The following is an 18872-nucleotide window of genomic DNA, read 5'->3' on the forward strand; positions in this document are numbered from 1 at the left end:
GGCGCGGCTCATGCCCCCAGTATCCCGGTCCAGCTATTCCGAGGACATCGTGGGCTCTCGGAGAAGGCGACGCAGCTCCTCGGGGAGCCCACCATCCCCGCAGAGCAGATGTTCCTCTTGGGATGGCTGTTCCCGCTCTCACTCCCGCGGCCGTGAGGGCCTCAGGCCTCCTTGGAGTGAGTCGGACGTGGGCGCTCTTTACCTCTTCAGTCGCTCTGGGTCGCGAGGGCGGCTCCCAAGATTCCGCAACTACGCCTTCGCGTCCTCCTGGTCGACCTCGTATAGTGGATATCGCCACCATCGTCACTGCTATGCAGAAGAACGGCAGTCAGCAGAAGACTACGAGAAGGAAGAGAGCTATCGGCAGAGGAGGCTGAAGGAGAGAGAGAGGATTGGGGAGTTGGGAGCGCCTGAAGTGTGGGGGCCGTCTCCAAAGTTCCCTCAGCCAGATTCTGACGAATATACCCCAGTTGAGGATGAAGAAGAGGTAACGCATCAGAAAAGCAGCAGTTCAGATTCCAACTCGGAAGAACATAGGAAAAAGAAGACCAGTCGTTCAAGAAACAAGAAAAAAAGAAAGAATAAGTCGTCTAAAAGAAAGCATAGGAAATATTCTGATAGTGACAGTAACTCAGAGTCTGACACAAATTCTAACTCTGATGATGATAAAAAGAGAGTTAAAGCCAAGAAGAAAAAGAAACACAAAACAAAGAAAAAGAAGAATAAGAAGACCAAAAAAGAATCCAGTGACTCAAGCTGTAAAGACTCAGAAGAGGACTTGTCAGAAGCTACCTGGATGGAGCAGCCAAATGTGGCAGATACTATGGATTTAATAGGGCCAGAAGCACCTATAATACATACCTCTCAAGATGAAAAACCTTTGAAGTATGGCCATGCTTTGCTTCCCGGTGAAGGTGCAGCTATGGCTGAGTATGTAAAAGCTGGAAAGCGAATCCCACGAAGAGGTGAAATTGGGTTGACAAGTGAAGAGATCGGTTCTTTTGAATGCTCAGGTTATGTCATGAGTGGTAGCAGGCATCGCAGAATGGAGGCTGTACGACTGCGTAAGGAGAACCAGATCTACAGTGCTGATGAGAAGAGAGCTCTTGCATCCTTTAACCAAGAAGAGAGACGAAAGAGAGAAAATAAGATTTTAGCCAGTTTCCGAGAGATGGTGTACAAAAAGACAAAAGGGAAAGATGACAAGTAAGGACTTACTTGTTGCACAGCAGGACTTTTAACAACAAAAATTTTATGTGACCAAAAGTGTTAAAAGGCTTTACAGTGCTACTGTACTTACCATATTAGTAAGTCTCTCAGGAAAAAGCTTCTTTTGAGATATCTTTAGCAGCTTTTTTTTGTTATTTTAACTTTAAAAAGTAATATGTGCACATGCTTTTAAAAATATTCAACCATTATAGGAGGAGAGTTAGTAAAAAGTGAATCTTTCACTTTAGCCCCTGACACCTTTCCCCCAAAAATATATATTTTGGTGTCTTATATACAGAATATACATTCTGTGCATATACAAGAGTATATGTTGCAGCATAAAGATTAAAAGCTATTAAAGTTTTTTTTCGCTCGTTACTCTTTTGCCATTCATTTGCCCCGGGGGGACCAAAAGAAGCCCAGAAAGAACAAAGGATTCAATCAAGTGTATACTTCTACTTTCAGTTAATAGACTGGCTTAGAAAATAGAAAAGATTTAGTGGCTCTTACAAATGAAAAGTCTAGAAGAAGGATGGATTTTCTGCATGGCTTTAATTGGACATTGGCTTTCTTCTCCACTTTTTTTCCAAGGGTCATTTTCCTTGGGCTGGTTTCCCTTATATAACAAAAAGGCTGCCAAAGCTCCTGAGTTTGGTTATCTTTTTTCTGGTCCACCTCTGAAGAGAGAACATTTCTTAGTTGCTAATCCAAACAAGAATCCAGAGATTCACCATAATGGGATAAGCTTGGGTCACATGCCCACTCAAAACAAGTGTTGTTGCTTAGGAAATAGAATGGCTTATCTGTGGAGTCATAGACCAGTTATAGAGGAATGGATTCTTGAATGAAAATCAGGGTAATTTTGGGCAAGGGGGATAGACAACCATAGACGCATACTACAGTTTCGAATGCTTTTTTAAAAAACGTATAATGAAAGTACATGTGCTAAAAGTGAACATTTTCTTGAAGAAAAACTTGGCTTCGACTATTAGAAGTCAGATTCTAATTTAACAGGATATAGGGTTTATTCATAAAAAGAGATATAAAAGATGAAGATCAGAGCGCTTGAGTAGATTAGGGCCACCTAGACTAGCAAGAGAAAGAAAAAATGATAAGGTATAAAGAAGAAGGCCCAGGCATGATGGCTTGCCTGTAATCCCAGCACTTTCGGAGACTGAGATGGGAGAATTGCTTACGGCTAGGAGTTCAAGAGCAGCCTGAATAACAGCGAGACCTAGTCTCACACACACACACACACACACACACACACACACACGTTAGGTTGTGAAGGGAAGACAAGGGTTAAAGAAAGACATACACACAGAGGGCAGTTCAACAGGAAATGCAGGCTTTATGTCCAGCATAACACCTACAGAGGTGGGGAACCAGCCTAATGCCAGTGCCCACCACCGCTTACAGGCTGGGGTACTTATAGGCCTAGGTGGGAGGGGTCTGGGCAGTATGGCTTGCTGCTATGTACTGCTATGTGTTGGTAAGGTGTTCCCATGATGAGGCAGTTTGGCTCTTGTTCCCACAGAATGTGATGTTCCTTGCACTTTTTCCCAGCAGAATATGATAAAAGGCAGGCTGTTTCTCACAGCCCGAACCCCCGTGGAATGATTCACTTTGATCAAGGTCTGAGAAATGGTGGGAGACTTACAAAATGATGCAGTTGGAACTAACAAGAGAGAAAGAACTAGAAGAAGAATAAGGTAGTTAGCAGAACTCATGAGGAGAAGACCAGATCAGGAGGGACCACAAGGACAGGAGAATTAGCAACAAGAGACTGGCTGGCACCAGTCTTGGGAAAACTTCCGAGTGAGCTCCATTCATGGTCTATTAAAAGGCCTTTGTTGTCATTCAGTGATATGTGCCTGGCCCCTGAGACTTTAATTCAACACTAGCCAAACTATCTCATTTGGATAACCCCCTTTTCAAAGTTCAAAAGACTGATTAGCCCCCAGAGAACTGAAGGTGAGGAAATGGGGTTCTAGAATCTGACAGGGCAGTGTGATGTGGAAGGGCACATTTACCCTTCCACAGGATGTGACATGGCTGATACTGGACCACACCACCTTGAGATTTTTGCCAAAGGGTGTTGTGGCATATTGGTGATAGACATGCTGTTACATGTGCGTATTTCCATTTTTAGAACAAACTATACCACATGATACACATGGATTGACACCTTGATCTTTTCAATTAATACATCCTGGAGATGTTTTATATCAATACATATGAATCTTTCTTTCTTTTAGATAACCTTGTAGTATTCCATTATATGAAAGCACCATATTTTGTTGGATGGTTAAGATGTTTTTCTGTATTTTACTATCACAGAGCACTATATTGAAAGCCTCTGTGGATATGTGACAGTATATCTGTAGCATATTCAACTAAAAATAGATGAATATTAGGTCAAAAAGAATCCTTTTGGTCATCTAGAAATGCTAACCTCAAAATAGAATTATTGAAACAAAGGGAAAATATCAGGTGCTTTCTATGTATTAGGCACTATGGCTGGTACTGAGGATAAACCAAGAAACAAGTTAGACTTGCTCCTTGCCATCATAGAATTTTACATTTTACTGGGGGAGACAGACTTATAAAAGCCAACAGGCAAAAATTACAAATTACAGTATGATGTGAAAAAAGTAACGGGCTAGAGACAGAATTGGGGGGAACTTTTTTGATATAGTGGTCAAGGAAAGACTAAGAATGCCAGATTTAAGCTCTGTGTGCTTTTAAATTTTAGTAGATATTGCAACACCACCTTCTATGTTTACACACTCACCAACATCATCACCAATATTGTATTTTCAAACGTTTTGATCTTTCCCAATCTAAGGTGAAAATGGCATTTTATTTGTATTTATTATTAAAAGTAAGATAGAGCATCCTTTCATAGATGTATTTATGAGTCTTTTGAAATTCTTTTGTGTGTATGTGAACTGCTCCTCTGATAACCTTTGTCCACTCTTCTATAGCGTTGTTGGTCTTTTTTCTTAACTGGTCATAAAAACTCTTTAATAAATTAGATCTTTATCAAATATCTTGCAAATATATCTCCGTGTTATTTACCTTTGACTTGTTTTTCTGAGAGACACTTGACTATAATGCCCGTTAAAGACTAAAAAGGTTTTCTAACAGTGGCCAAACAAATATCTTTATCTTTCTCGCTTGGAAGAAGATGCAGCTGAGAAACTGACTTCTAAGTAAGCCAAGGTAAGATCGGTGAGCTTCTTTCCCAGAAAGATAAAATACACACCATGCAACAAATAGTATGTCTAATGCCTACAGTGGAATACTCATGATAGCTTTTTTGCTGTAGTTATGCTTAACTTGCCATTTAATGTTGCTATTAGAGAGGGACTTGGCCAATAAATCTGCCTTAAAAGAGATTTCAAGAGTTGGAATTTGACTGCAGATCACTGTTGTCTCAGGGGAGCTAATAAAAAGGGTTACAACTTTTCCTTTGAAGTAGTTTTGCCCAGAGTATGTAGCTATGGATTGTGAAATAGAAGAAAAACAGTATAACGAAAATTTTGTATTACGTTTACATTTCAAGAAACCATCAGAATCACTTTATTATTTCACTCTGCTCAAGCAGGAAGTTGAACAGATCAAATAACTTGTCTTAGCCACTAGAGTTACACTGAGTTTTATTCAGTGCTGAGAAACAGCCTAAGAAAGCAAACTAGTGAGGCTGTGCTGATTTACAATTGATACATTTTATGAAATAGCATTAATGTTCTCACAGACCATCATTATATGACTTTGTGGAATTAACAAAAGTAGTGTTTCACAAAATATAAACATCTCCCACTGGCATAAGGGGTCTAATGTGTATTTCATGTTTGTTTGTTTTAAAGTTCTGTAGCACAAGGGAAGGTGTTTCTTAACCTTAGCCACCAGCAATTTAGGGAGTAAGAAAGCATACATTTAGCAAAATTGCTCTTTTTATTCTTAGCCTAACGAATTCAGCTAGACTTTAATCTGAATTTATGGGGGATATGTCTAAGATTTCACCATCAAATATAAGGGAGGTTTTTGGTATATTTGAGATGTATTTATTTTTGCCTTATAAAGGAATCATCCATCTATTTATTTTTTATTAGGAGTTTCTGCTTTTAGTCAGAAATATATGTTGAGTTTTATGAAATGATATTGTAGCATTTGTGAAGATTATATGATTTTTCTTTATCAGCCTAATATGGGTGACTTAAAGTTATAGGTTCCTAATATTAAGCTATAAATTTGTTAGATTCATTTGTAGGCTTTGATTGTTTAGAACAATCACTGGACAAATAACTTATTTTAAAACTCAAGAGTAATGAATGAGACCTTGCTGTATATGTATAAGAAGCAGAGAAAAGAGCAGGAAGCATCATTACCAGAAGATAAGAACTGTAAATCTTATGCTGGAGCATGGTGACATGACTCATAATGCAATAGCATCTCTACTGATATTATGGAAAAGAAAGTTCTTATCTTGAATATCGTATGAATGGACCTGGCAGAAACATGATCACTATAGTTTACAAAAATAAGGATAATCCTGGAAAATGAAAACCTCAAGTTTGAAAATTGATTTGTATTTTAGTATTTTGTCTCTCCTGGTGATAACAGTGTTTTGAGTTATTCTCACCTTATCTACCCCTACCCCTCCCAAAAGGTACAAACAGACTGTTTAAATGAAAAATGCACACCTTGAAAATTTAAAAAAACTCTTCTTTGTCTAGCTACTTTAAAGGTTTTGATTTTCATGGGATATCCAGTGCAATGGCAATAATCTCAGCCTTGACAATAAAAGTGACAGATTTAAGAAACTAGTCATAGTAGGGAATTTTAGAGGGGGAGTAAATAGGATATAGTATTTGCTTTCTATTTAAATTAAATTTTCTTTATGTTTATCCCTTATATAATTTTTGAAAAGGTCCTTTTCTAGATATTAAAAAATAAGATATATGAGTTTTCCTCTCAAGAAAGAATATTGACTTCTAATTAGTAACACATATTGACTAGATTTGTTGGCCTAATGAAAAGTTTTAAAGTAAACATATTTAATTTTTACTTTAAAAATATGCTTTCAAAGATACATTCAGACACTTAAGAAGAAAAGATAACTGCTTGTGATAATGAAACTGGTTGTTTTTTTTTCTGTTATGATAATTTCAATGCTTGAAACACTGAATAAATTACATGTCAGTACAATGTTTTGTATATTTAATGATATTTCAAAGCTTCTGTCAACTGATCAGTTAAACACAAAAGTTTGTTCAGATTTTTTAAAGGTTTTTTTTTTCTTTCTTCCAACTTTTGTTTTAGGTTCAGTGGGTACATGTGCAGGTATGTTACATGAATGAAGTGCATACTGCTGGGGTTTGGTGTACAAATGATTTTGTCACCAAAGTGGTAGCATAGTACCTTATAGGTAACTTTTCAATCTTCACCTTCCTCTCACCCTCCACCCTCAAGAAGTCCTTGTGTCTGTTGTTCCCATTTGTGTTCATGTTTACTGAATGTTTAGCACCCACTTATAAGTAAGAACATGCAGTATTTGGTTTTCTGTTCCTGTGTTAATTGGCTTAGGATAAATGGCCTCCAGCTGCATCCATGTTGCTGCAAAGGACATGATCTCATTCTTTTAGCTGCATGATATTCCATGGTGTTATGTACCACATTTTCTTTTTCCAGTCCACCATTGATGGGCATCTAGGTTGATTCCATGTTTCTGCTATTGTGAAAAGTGCTGTGATGAACATACACATGCATGGTCCTTATGGTAGAACAGTATATTCCTCTGGGTATATACCCAATAATGGAATTGCTGGGTCGAATGAGAGCTCTGTTTTAAGTTCTTTAAGAAATTTCCAAATTGCTTTCCACAGTGGCAGAACTAATTTACATTCCCACTAGCAATGTATAAGCATTCAAAGAGTTTATCTTATTCAAAAACTATAAAAACCCAGTTTGTGATGCTGTGGGCAAGAGAGACTATTTCTGTTCTCTGTTGTAGAATTTATTTTGATAAAGTGATATCTGTTCCTTTTATTCCCCCTGAAACTTACATTGATTGCAAAGTGTTGTTGATTTATTTTCTCTCACAGTAATAGCCCTAATTTCTTCTTACCTTAAACCTTTCAATCCAAACGTATGTCCATTGTTTAGTTTAATTTTCGAAATACTTTGACAATTATTTTTGCCATTGTGTTTGATGAATTTTTAAATTGCGAAAAATGGCGAAGTATGTGTGTTTTATTTATGTGAGCAAAGTGAAAATGTTGGCTGTTTGTGATAACACTCAACGGAGCTGGCCTGTTTTTACATGAATAAAATAAACATCCACTTTAAAATGAGAAAACAAAAACAAAAACAGAAACAAAAAAAAAAAAACAAAAAAAAAACCCCCCAACAATCTTAGCTCACAACGAAATGACCCTCCCAGCCGTCCTCAGCAGGCAGCACCCATGTTAGTCTCCTTCTGCGATGCCTAAGCGGCAGCACCATCGAGCCAAGGTCCTCCAGCGTTCCTAGAGCGGAGAAGAAAGCGCTCCGAAGAGCTAGAGCTGACACTCGGCGATGAGCTAAGACGGTGTTTCGGAGCGTTTGGGTCCTCTGAGGCCCCTTGGCCAGGTGAGCGGACCCTGGAGCTGGGCCCCGGGCTGGGGCGGAACTGCGGCCTAGGGGCCTAGGGAGCAGCTGCTTCCCGGCGGGTGCAGAGAATCTTCCCTCGACCGAGGGGGCGGGGTCCGTAGCGGAGGTGTCGGCCCTGGGGCCTATGAGAGTGATGAAGCTGTGGATCTGGTAAACAGAGTACAACCTTCTGCTGCATATTTTTCATCCATTCAGCGCAATTTTAAGTAGATATTAAAGGTAGGCGCCACCGAGAAGGTAATATTTGAGCAGAAATCTGAAGGAGGTGGGTGGAAAGACCTAAGTGGCTTTTGCGGTCAGGAACTTTCTAGGTAGAGGGAATAGCAAGTGCAAAGGTCTTAAAGCAGGAGCTTGCTTGGCATATTTGAGGAATAACGGGGAGACCAGAGCGGTTGGAGCAGTGAACAAAGGCGACATTTGTAGGGAATGATGTCAGAGAGAGTGGGGTATGGAGAGGAAGAGTGTAGAGGAAATGGGAACTGTATCGTGTAAGGAATTTTGTCTTTTTTTGGTGTGTGTTTTTGGAGGATTTTGAGCAGAAGAAAACATGATCTGACTTATGTTTTAAAGCTTCTTTACTTGGAGACTCATGATGATAATAGATTGTAGGTGGGCAAGAATGGAATCAAGAAAACTTAAAAGTTAAGAGTAATTTTTTAAAATTCCAAGTAATTCAGGTGGGAGATAAGGATATCTTGAGCCAGTGATCAGATTATGATCTGCTTTGAAAATAGAGACAATAATATTTGCTACTGGGTCAGATGTAGGGTGTGACAGTAAGAAGGCAAATATAAATCCAAGGTTTTGGGCCTGTGGGTGCAAGAGATACTGGAGAAAAGATCTGAGGTTTAGCTTTGGTACCTCGTGTAAGTTCTTCAACTCTCCCCGTCTCAATTTCCTTCTCTGCACGAAGAAATTAGGAATAGTGTCTTCTTTATAGGGTTGTGTGAGGGTTAAATAATTAATATATGTGAAACATGTAGTATAGTTGTCCTGGCTCATTGTTTTATTATGCTGAGACATGAAGTGTGAGTGGGCATTAACAAGAAGAAAATTGGAGGGTTGGAGGGTGGTCCAAGCAGAAGGAATAAGCTGTGGAAGGGCCAAGGAGCAAGAAGGAGTATTGCAAATTTGATGAAATAAAGTACTTTATTAGATCAAAAAACAATTTAAACCATATTAAATGTTTTGAACTTGATCCTAAGGGTAATAATCAGCCATTATATGTAACAGGCATAGCAGGGACATAATAATATTTCATATCCTCCTTAGAATGATCACTGTTTGCGTGTGGAAAATAGATTGGTGTCTCAGACCAGTCTGTTTGTCACAGTGGTCTGGGTAGGAGAAGACAATGGCAAAGGGGATGAGAAGTGGATTGATTTGAGAGATATTTAAGCAATAGAATCAATAGAACTTGATTGATCAGATACATGAGATATTAAAGGAGGAAGGAATGGTCAGTTTTCTGGCTCAAATAGCTGGGTAGATGGAGCTTCTCCCAAAACAGTTTATCAAATTATTTATTATATATTGTGTTTGATATATTTAATCACATTATAGAATGAACTCACCACTAATTCAGCCTCATACCCAGCCAGGCACGGTGGCTCATGCCTGTAATCCCAGCACTTTGAGAGGCTGAGGACGGTGGATCACTTGAGGTCAGGAATTCGAGACCAGCTTGGCCAACATGGTGAAACACTGTCTCTGCTAAAATTACAAAAATTAGCTGGGTGTCATGGCAGGCATTTGTAATCCCAGCTATTCGGGAGGCTGAGGGAGGAGAATCACTTGAACCCGGGAGGCGGAGGTTGCAGTAAGCCAAGATTGCGCTGCTGTACTCCAGCCTGGGCAACAGAGGCAGACTCCATTTCAAAGAAAAAAAAAAACACATCATACCCTATATATACATATCAACATCATACCACATGTTTATTTATATACCAATACTGATATAGATACCAGTATATATATATGTATGTGGCATAGATATATACTGATATGGGTATAGATATCTCTATAGATATAATAATACGAATACAGGTATATATAAAAAATACGAATACAGGTATATATACCTAAACAATAATACGAATTATGTATATATATACATATGCCTGTATTTGTGTCATTATTTGTATAACTAGGGTATCTATATCGGTAAAGATAGGTAGAGATCTAGAAAGAGATTTACTATAGGGAATTAGCATAGGTCATTATGGAGGCTGGCAAGTCTCAGTATCTTCAGAGTGAGTTTTCAGGCTGGAGACCCAGGAGAGCAAATGGTTTAGTTCCAGCTCAGGCCCAAAGGCCTGAGAACCAGGAGAGCTGATGGTGTAGTTCCTGTCTGAAGGCCATAGGCTTGAGATTCAGTAAGAGCTGTTTTAGTTCCAAGTCTGATGGCAAGAAAAAAGCTGATGATTCAGTTTGAAGCATTTTAGACAGGAAGAATTCTCTTACTCAGGGATGAGTCAGCCTTTTTGTTCTAGTCAGACTTTTAACTGCTTGGATGAGGCCCACCAACATTATGGAGGGCAGTCTGTTTTAGTCAACAGTCTACCAATTTAAATGTTAATCTCATTCCAAAAACACCCTCACAGAAACATCCAGAATAATGTTTGACCAAATATCTGAGCACCCTGTGGCCAGTTAAGTTGACACATAAAATTAACCATTACAATACCAATCTTTTATTTTCTGGCTAATAATCATCACTTTTTTTGAGACAGAGTCTCACTCTGTCGCCCAGGCTGGAGTGCAGTGGCATGATCTCAGCTCACTGCAACCTCCACCTCCTGGGTTCAAGTGATTCTCCTGCCTTAGCCTCCCGAGTAGCTAGGACTACAGGCGTGTGCCACCACACCTGGCTCATTTTTTGTATTTTTAGTAGACACGGGGTTTCACTGATAATCATCACTTTCTTGGACTTTTTTCCTTATATTAAGAATACTAGGAATTGGCTTTTTAAAGTTTAAGTTCATTTTGACTAAGAAAAATAATTATCAGCTGGGAAATGTTAACTATATACACATTCAGGAATACATAACAGCAAACTGTTGGGAGGCTAAGCCACTGATTAAGTGAGCCTTCTCCCGTTCTCCCACTTACCGCATGCACATTGATTCAAAGGCATGTGTCAGCAGCTGACAGATGGTGTTTCACTGATCTATAGGGATACTCAAGCATAGTCAAAATCAAGAATGCTAAATCCCCACATACCAGGGCCTGCCCCAAAGGATGGTAGGGAATTGTCTGAGTTCATTTTTGACATGTTGGATTTGAGAGGCTTCTGTAGGGTATCCTGGTCCCAAATAGGCAGAAGGAAATTCAAGTCTGACACTTGAGATATCTGACCTGAAGAATAAGGAAATCATCAGCATAAGGACAGTGATTGAAGTCACAAAAATACTTATACTCTACATTAGCCCTTTCTAGTTTCTGCCCTATTTTTCTTGTTCCATTCAATGTATTACTTTTTTGAAATTTGTCATTTATGCTCACTCTCCATTTTCTCATTTCCTATGGCAGGCTAGCTATTCTCACTACCAAAATTACCTTCACAGAGGTCGCTAATGACATCTTTGTTTTTGAATCAAGTGTCTATGCCAGATCTTAGATTAATTCACCATCTTATAGCATTTCACACTCTTGAACACTGTGCTCATATCATTTCCCTTATAAATCAGTGAATTCCTTCTGTTCTTTAGAATTATCTCATTTACCTCAAAACTTCTGTGAATTAGGTATTATCTTCATTTTACAAATGAGTAAACTAAGTCCAAAAGGATAAGTAACTTGCCCCAGGTCACAACATGTAAGTGACAGGGCTGGATTGGAACCCAGGCCTGTCTAAGGCCCAGGGTCTTTCCACCCTTCCACATTTACAGAAATAGACCTCCTTGACCTTCTGGATACTATTGTCTTTTTTCTCCTCCTACCTTTCCAGTTCCATCTCACTTCTGTTTCTTACATGTAGATGTTTCCCAGGATTCCGGCTCCATATAACGTTTTCCCAGCCATAACTAACTACTACACTGAACATCCAACAGCTTTATGGTGTCTTTTTTGTCTGAAAAAACTTTCTCTATTTCCTTGTCTTTCACTTGTCTTTTTTCTTTTCTTTTTCTTTCTTTCTTTCATTCTTTTTCTCTCTTTTCTTCCTTTTTTGATATAGGTCTTGCTCTGGTTGCCCAGGCTGAACTCAGACTCCTGGGCTCAAGCAGTTCTCCCTCCTCAGCCTCCCGAGTAGCTTGGATTACAGGCGTGTGCCACCATGCCTGGTGTCACTATGTTGCCCAGGCTGGACTCAAACTCCTGGGCTTAAGCAGTCTTCCCACCTCAGCCTCCCAAAGTGCTGAGATGACAAGTGTAAGCCACAGTGCCTAGCCTCAGTTATTTTGAGGGCTACAAAATGGTGATTTTTCAAATCTATTATTCCTTCTACATTAGATGGTATTCTGTAAGATAGTTTTTTCCTTCTATATGTATGTTTAGAAATGGTTGTTTCAGAGCGAAAAAATGGATAATAGGAAATGTATAAACCCAAGAAAATGTTACTGTTCTTGTTAGCAGTACTATTACTGTTTCTGTCACTCTTGTTACTATAATTTTAGGAGTGTCTCTGAAGATACAGTCCAAAGAAAGTTCTCCAAAACAAGGAGAGCAGTCTGAAGCTGGGGATGGCAACAGCATTGGTGAGTGCCCATTCCCTGGCTCCCCTGAATCTGAAGAAGGAGGGGCTTCGGGTAGTGAGGGAGGATCACTACTCTACTTGGGAACAGGGATTCAAGCTGCAAGGAAACAGTAAAGGCCTTGGACAGGAGCCATTGTGCAAACAATTCAGGCAGTTGCATTATGAAGAGACCACAGGACCTCGAGAAGCACTAAGTCGGCTCCGGGAGCTCTGTCAACAGTGGCTACAGCCCGAGACCCATACCAAGGAGCAGATCCTGGAGCTGCTGGTGCTGGAGCAGTTTCTGATCATCCTGCCTAAGGAGCTCCAGGCCCGGGTGCAGGAGCATCACCCAGAGAGCAGGGAGGACGTGGTTGTTGTTCTGGAGGATTTGCAGCTGGATCTTGGAGAAACAGGACAACAGGTGGTAAGGGTCAGATGTGCTCTTTTTCAGGAATGCAGGAATTGAGATCTCTGGCCAGACAGGTGGACATGGGCTCATCAGCGGAAGGAGAATTACTAAGCTTTGATTCAGTTTTGTTCCAGTCTAGCTGTTAATTTCCTTAGGTCTTACCTCAACCTTACCTGGCCCTTGCTGGGAGAAAACTGAATGTGCACCAGATTCCCCATCTTCTTTTCTTTGCCCCTCTGGGGTTTCTCTTTTTTAACACCTAGGTGTTTTACTGAACAGCAGTTTCCTAAACCCACATATATCTAATTATGCCTCCATATACCTAATTGTCCTTAGGACCCAGACCAGCCAAAGAAACAAAAAATGCTTGTGGAGGAGATGGCCCCTCTGAAAGGAGTACAGGAACAGCAGGTTCGGCATGAGTGTGAAGTTACAAAGCCTGAGAAAGAGAAGGGTAAGAATTGGATTGCATCTTCTGTGTGTGAGACGTGGTGGACTGTGCCTTTCCCTCTGAGGTTGTGCTTAGCACCCTTGTATTTTGTTTTTTGCTTTTGTTTTGAGTCAGGTTTACTGAAGCATAATTTACATGTAGTAAAATTCACTCTTTTTAGATGTACAGGTCAATGAGTTTTCACAAATGCGAAATAATTGTGGTCTAATCAGGACCACTATCAAGAGATAAGAGATGTCTATCACCCCAAATATTTTAGCTGAACAAAATAGCAAGAAAAGGGTACAAAGGGAACCTGGACCTTCACCTTGCTCTTCTTCCTCTTACTGTAGGGGTGAATAAAAAAAGCAGTGCCAGGCCAGCTACTTGGGAAGCTAAGGGAGAAGGATCACTTGAGCCCAGTTCAAGGCTGCAGTGAGCAATGATTGTGCCAGTGCACTTCAGTCTGGGCAACATCTCTTAAAAAAGCAAATAGTGGCCAGGCATGGTGGCTCATGCCTGTAAACCCAACACTTTGGGAGGCCAAGGCGGGTAGGTATACGAGGTCAGGAGTTCAAGACCAGCCTGGCCAAGATGGTGAAACACTGTCTCTACTAAAAATACAAAAATTAGCCAGGTTTGGTGGCGGGTGCCTGTAATCCCAGCTACTCGGGAGGCTGAGGCAGAGAACTGCTTGAATCCAGGAGGCTGAGATTGCAGTGAGCCGAGATCACGCCACTACACTTCAGCCTGGGCGACACAGCAAGACTCTGTCTCAAAAAACAAACAAACAAACAAAAAAAAACAAGTACTGCTAGTTTCTTAATCAAGGCAAAGAAAGCCACATGCTTCATTACTCATTTTTTTAAATTTCCTTCAAATTATTGTAAATGGCCACTATCTTTCATTTCTAAATGTCACCTGGATTTTTTTTTTTTTTTTTGGTTCTATACTTTCTTTTTTGTTGTTGTTTTTCTATTGAGACAGGGTCTTGCTCTGTCTTCAGGCTGGAATACAATGGTGCAGTCATAGCTCACTACAGCCTTGACCTTCCAGGCTCAAGTGATCCTCCCACCTCAGCCTCCCAAGTATCTGGGACTACCGGTGTGTGTGCCACCACACCTGGCTTTTTATTATTATTATTTGTAGAGACAGGGTCTCCCTCTGTTGCCCTGGCTGGTCTCGAACTCCTGGTCTTAAGCATTTCTCCCATTTGGGCCTCTCACAGTGCTGGCATTATAGGTGCAAGCCACCTCGCCCAGCCTCCTTTATTTTCTTTGTCACTGAAATTCTTCTTCCTAATTTTTGCTCCTTACATTTTTTCATTTCTTCTTTTTTTTTCTGTCATAGAACTAATTACATTATATTGCAGTTTCTAGTTTGCTTCTCTTTTTCTCTTGCCAGACTAAAAGGGAAGGGGTTTTGTTTTGTTTTCTGAGTCAGCTACAGTCCCTGGCCTAGTGTAGACCCTCAATAAATGTCTGTTTGATGAATGACTGGTTTTATATGTAAAATCATGCTTTACATGCTACCTATTCCTCTGTTCAATTTCCAAGTCAGCTTCAAAGTTACCTTTCTTCTGGGAGCATCCTGAATAAAGTAGCTGAAAGAAAGGGGCCTACCTTTTCTCAATAGCCTTGCAGAAATGAATTAGCCTGCAGAAATGATTACCATGTAATCAGTGATGGGTGTATAGTTTAAATACAAAAAGTAAATGTGGCTGCTGTAATCCCACTACTTTGGGAAGCCAAAGTGGGAGGATTGCTTGAAGCCAGATGTTTGAGACCAGCCTGGGCAACATAGTGAAACCCTGTCCTCTACAAAAAATAAATAAATAGCTAGGCATGGTGGCATGCAGCTGTAGTTCTAGCCACTTGGGAGGCTGAGGCAAGAGGATTGCTTGAGCCCAGGAGTTCAAGACTGCAGTGAGCTATGCGATTGCACCACTGTACTCCAGCGTTGGCAACAGAGCAAGACCATGTCTCAAAAAAAGTGAATGTAATGTCAGTAGACTCTTGAAAATGTCCCTTACCCTCTGGATCTGTTAAAAATGTTATTTTATATTCAAAGTTCAGGTTGTTTTTTGGTTTCATCCTCTCTTGCTTTTTTAAAGTTGTATATGTGATTATGTCATTACTGGAAGAGTCTTATTCCTTTCCCTTAATCTCTCACTCTTGCCCCCTGCCCCTGTGTAGGACTGAATACTTCATTCTGTTGTAGCGGGTCTTTGTACACAGTACATTATTACATTATTTAATTTCTTCACTCCCCACCTGTGACCTTCCTTTCTCTGATGTCTCCTTACTAATTCCTTCACTTTCACTTTTCCTTTCAGCTGTCATCCACTCTTTCCTTTTTACTTATCTGCTGAATTAACTTGCTCACACTGATTAACCCTCTTTTGTTTGTTATTAGTGCTGCTTAGAGTCTTTCTTCTATTTTCTCCATCCAGCTTTCCTTTTACTCTCTCATTCTGACTTTGCATCCCCAGTCATGCTCCTAGCCTTTAAAGAGTTATCCTTAGCTACAAGAAAAACTGGTAAATAAAAATATAAAATGAAACAAAACAAAAACTTCACATTCTTCTCACCCGTCTGCTTGTGTATCTGAGCTTAAGTTTTCTCTATTTTCATTTAATTTCACCCTTAGGACACAGGCCATTTATTTAGTAAACGTTTGTTTAATGTCTGTTATGTACCAGGCTCTGTGCTAGAGAAAACAAAGTCTGCTCTGCATGTGCTTACAGTCTCTTGGGGCATTGTGCATCAGGGGTGCAGGGAGCGACAGACGTGAATAAATTATCATAGCGTTGAGATAAAAGCTCTGTTGAACCACACAGGAGAACAGTTACTGCTGTCCAAGGAGATTAGGAAAGGCGAAGGCATTTTTGTGAACTTCATGTTATTGTCAAGGTCTTATAGTACATTATTCTTTCTTTATGGATGAGGACACAGAGCCCAGATGATTTACCTTACTTTTTTAAGATTACACAGTTAGTGATAAAATTGGGCACCACATCTACATTTCTTCATTTTCAGTTAAAATATCGTCCCTTTCTTATGGGCCCTGGGGGCCTCAATTAACCTAGCTTTTTTTATTTTCCATGTGACAAGTTATCTTCAAGACTGTACAGCCATGCCCTTTAAGACAGTTTATTTGCTTGCTTGCTAGCTTCTCTGTGTGTGGTATCCCATGATAAAATTTAAACTATTTAAGTCACCTCCCACCAGAATTCCCCATCTTTCCCCAAAGACAGTCACAGTTAACAATGTCTTGTGTACCATTCTGTAACTATTTTACGCAATCACAAGCATCCACAATGTTTTTACTTTGCACACATGGCTTCATTAAATTTTTTTTCCTTTTAGTTGCAGATTCCTTTCCCCAAGCATCAAAAGACAAGTAATTGGTGGTATATATTTAATATTGCAGGTGAGGAGACAAGGATTGAGAATGGGAAGCTTATTGTAGTAACAGACTCTTGTGGAAGAGTAGAGTCATCTGGGAAAATATCTGAACCCATGGAGGCTCATAATGAGGGCTCTAACTTGGAAAGGCATCAGGCCAAGCCCAAAGAGAAGACTGAGTATAAATGCTCAGAATGTGAGCAGAGATTCATCCAGCACTTGGACCTGATTGAACATGCGAGTACACACACGGGAAAGAAACTCTGCGAGTCTGATGTGTGTCAGAGTTCCAGTCTGACAGGACATAAGAAAGTCCTCTCTAGAGAGAAAGGTCATCAGTGTCATGAGTGTGGGAAAGCCTTTCAGAGGAGTTCACACCTCGTCAGACATCAGAAAATCCATCTTGGTGAGAAGCCTTATCAGTGCAATGAGTGTGGCAAAGTCTTTAGCCAGAATGCAGGCCTTTTGGAACATCTCAGAATTCATACTGGAGAGAAACCTTATCTATGTATCCATTGTGGAAAAAATTTTAGGCGCAGCTCTCACCTTAATCGACATCAGAGAATTCACAGTCAGGAGGAGCCCTGTGAGTGCAAGGAGTGTGGAAAAACCTTTAGTCAGGCCTTACTCCTCACCCACCATCAGAGAATCCATAGTCACTCCAAAAGCCATCAATGTAACGAGTGTGGAAAAGCTTTCAGTTTGACCTCAGACCTTATTCGACACCACAGAATTCATACTGGAGAAAAACCTTTCAAGTGTAACATATGCCAGAAAGCCTTCCGACTAAACTCACACCTTGCTCAGCATGTAAGAATCCACAATGAAGAAAAACCCTATCAGTGTAGTGAATGTGGAGAAGCCTTCAGGCAAAGGTCAGGTCTTTTTCAACATCAGAGATACCACCACAAAGACAAACTGGCTTGATGAGGTGTTCTCTCCTTGTAGAACATCAGAGAAGGCACATTGACTAGCAAACAGCACTTTAGGAAAAGTCACCGTAGCCCACTGTGGCATCAGAAAATTCTTGGGGGCTGAGTTGGAGGCTCCCTGCCTCTATTCTCTCTCCTTTGCTTTCCTTGAAGTCAGCTTTGGACCACAATAATTTCACTGTAGATGATATGCTAGGATCAAAGTTAAACAGCATTCTTCACTGCAGGACATCTCAGAGCGTGTAACATAACTGCATGGTTATATACTCTAAGCAATAGAGAGCTTCATGACTGAGTAAGAGTTTTGAAGTCAGCAGTGAATCAAGTGCCCACAGATTTGCAGGCTTAAGCAGAACAAGGGAAGATTGATATTTTTGGATATGCTATAGCAACTTTCTCCTATGAAAGAAAACTGATGATGTTTGGAAGTATACTACTCTCAAAGGTGTCTTTAAAGTACAGATTAATGGTGAACATTTTCCCCCAGTGGCTTCACCTCATTCCTCCCACTGGCCTTACCCCTTCCTTCCCCAGTGGAAGCATTTTCAAAAGCAAAGATAATTTTCGCTGGTGAACTTCAGAACTTGCCTTCAGGGTTAGCTTCATGTAATTTTACCATTTCCCATCCCCATTCCCCACCACATTATGTCAAGATTCAAGTTATAAATCAACGTTTTACTTAGACTTTGAAAGAGATTTCATGAGTAATTTGAATGAACCTTGCTGAATTAATCTGAATAGCAACTGTCTGACTTGATAACTCCAGTACCAGTATAGTGGCTGCTGCATAGACACTATTCAGTAAATGTCTGATGAAAGAAATTGGACTTTTTCCCTTTAATATTGATGATGCAATTTTGAAATGTTGCTTGTTCTGGAATACTTCGGAAGTTAAACAATAAAGTCAGCTTGGAGAGGAGATCATGATCTTTATATTGTGAATACCAGAATGTCACAGATGAAGAATATTAAAATTAGGGGCGTCCACTCCAAAACATATCACCAGAGTGACAAATACCACTTACTAATCGTTAGTAGCTGCAGAGGATATTCCTGTCCAGAGAAGACTTCTCGGTCTTCCAATGTGAAAAGATCAGTGAACCCTCATGTAGTGGTTGGGACTAGATTCAGCTGCATATAATTTAAAAAC

General features: G+C 40.1%; 2 protein-coding genes across 10 annotated transcripts; both read left to right on the forward strand.

Moving 5' to 3' along the window:
• Positions 1–10: 10 nt before the first annotated feature.
• NKAPL (NFKB activating protein like) lies at positions 11–1587 on the forward strand. The gene has a single exon (XM_518308.7). The coding sequence runs from the start codon at positions 11–13 to the stop codon at positions 1208–1210; it is 1200 nt and encodes a 399-aa protein (XP_518308.2). The 3' UTR covers positions 1211–1587.
• A 1661-nt stretch (positions 1588–3248) lies between these two features.
• Positions 3249–18641, forward strand: ZSCAN26 (zinc finger and SCAN domain containing 26). 9 transcript variants are annotated; one of them, XM_009450721.5, is made up of 8 exons: positions 3249–3341; positions 4397–4434; positions 6538–6558; positions 7658–7845; positions 12483–12563; positions 12651–12968; positions 13290–13407; positions 16816–18641. In XM_009450721.5, exons 5-8 carry the CDS (start codon positions 12549–12551, stop codon positions 17715–17717), a joined length of 1353 nt encoding a protein of 450 aa, XP_009448996.1. In that variant the 5' UTR covers positions 3249–3341; positions 4397–4434; positions 6538–6558; positions 7658–7845; positions 12483–12548; the 3' UTR covers positions 17718–18641. The 9 variants fall into 9 exon arrangements, with proteins under 9 accessions (XP_009448996.1, XP_003950816.1, XP_063668884.1 ...); XM_003950767.6 differs by having other exon boundaries at positions 12483–12968; XM_063812815.1 differs by lacking the exons at positions 3249–3341; positions 4397–4434; positions 6538–6558 and having other exon boundaries at positions 7791–8085.
• The last annotated feature ends 231 nt before the right edge of the window (positions 18642–18872 follow it).

The sequence above is a fragment of the Pan troglodytes genome, chromosome 5, assembly GCF_028858775.2.
Source record: "Pan troglodytes isolate AG18354 chromosome 5, NHGRI_mPanTro3-v2.0_pri, whole genome shotgun sequence".
Taxonomy (NCBI): domain Eukaryota; kingdom Metazoa; phylum Chordata; class Mammalia; order Primates; family Hominidae; genus Pan; species Pan troglodytes.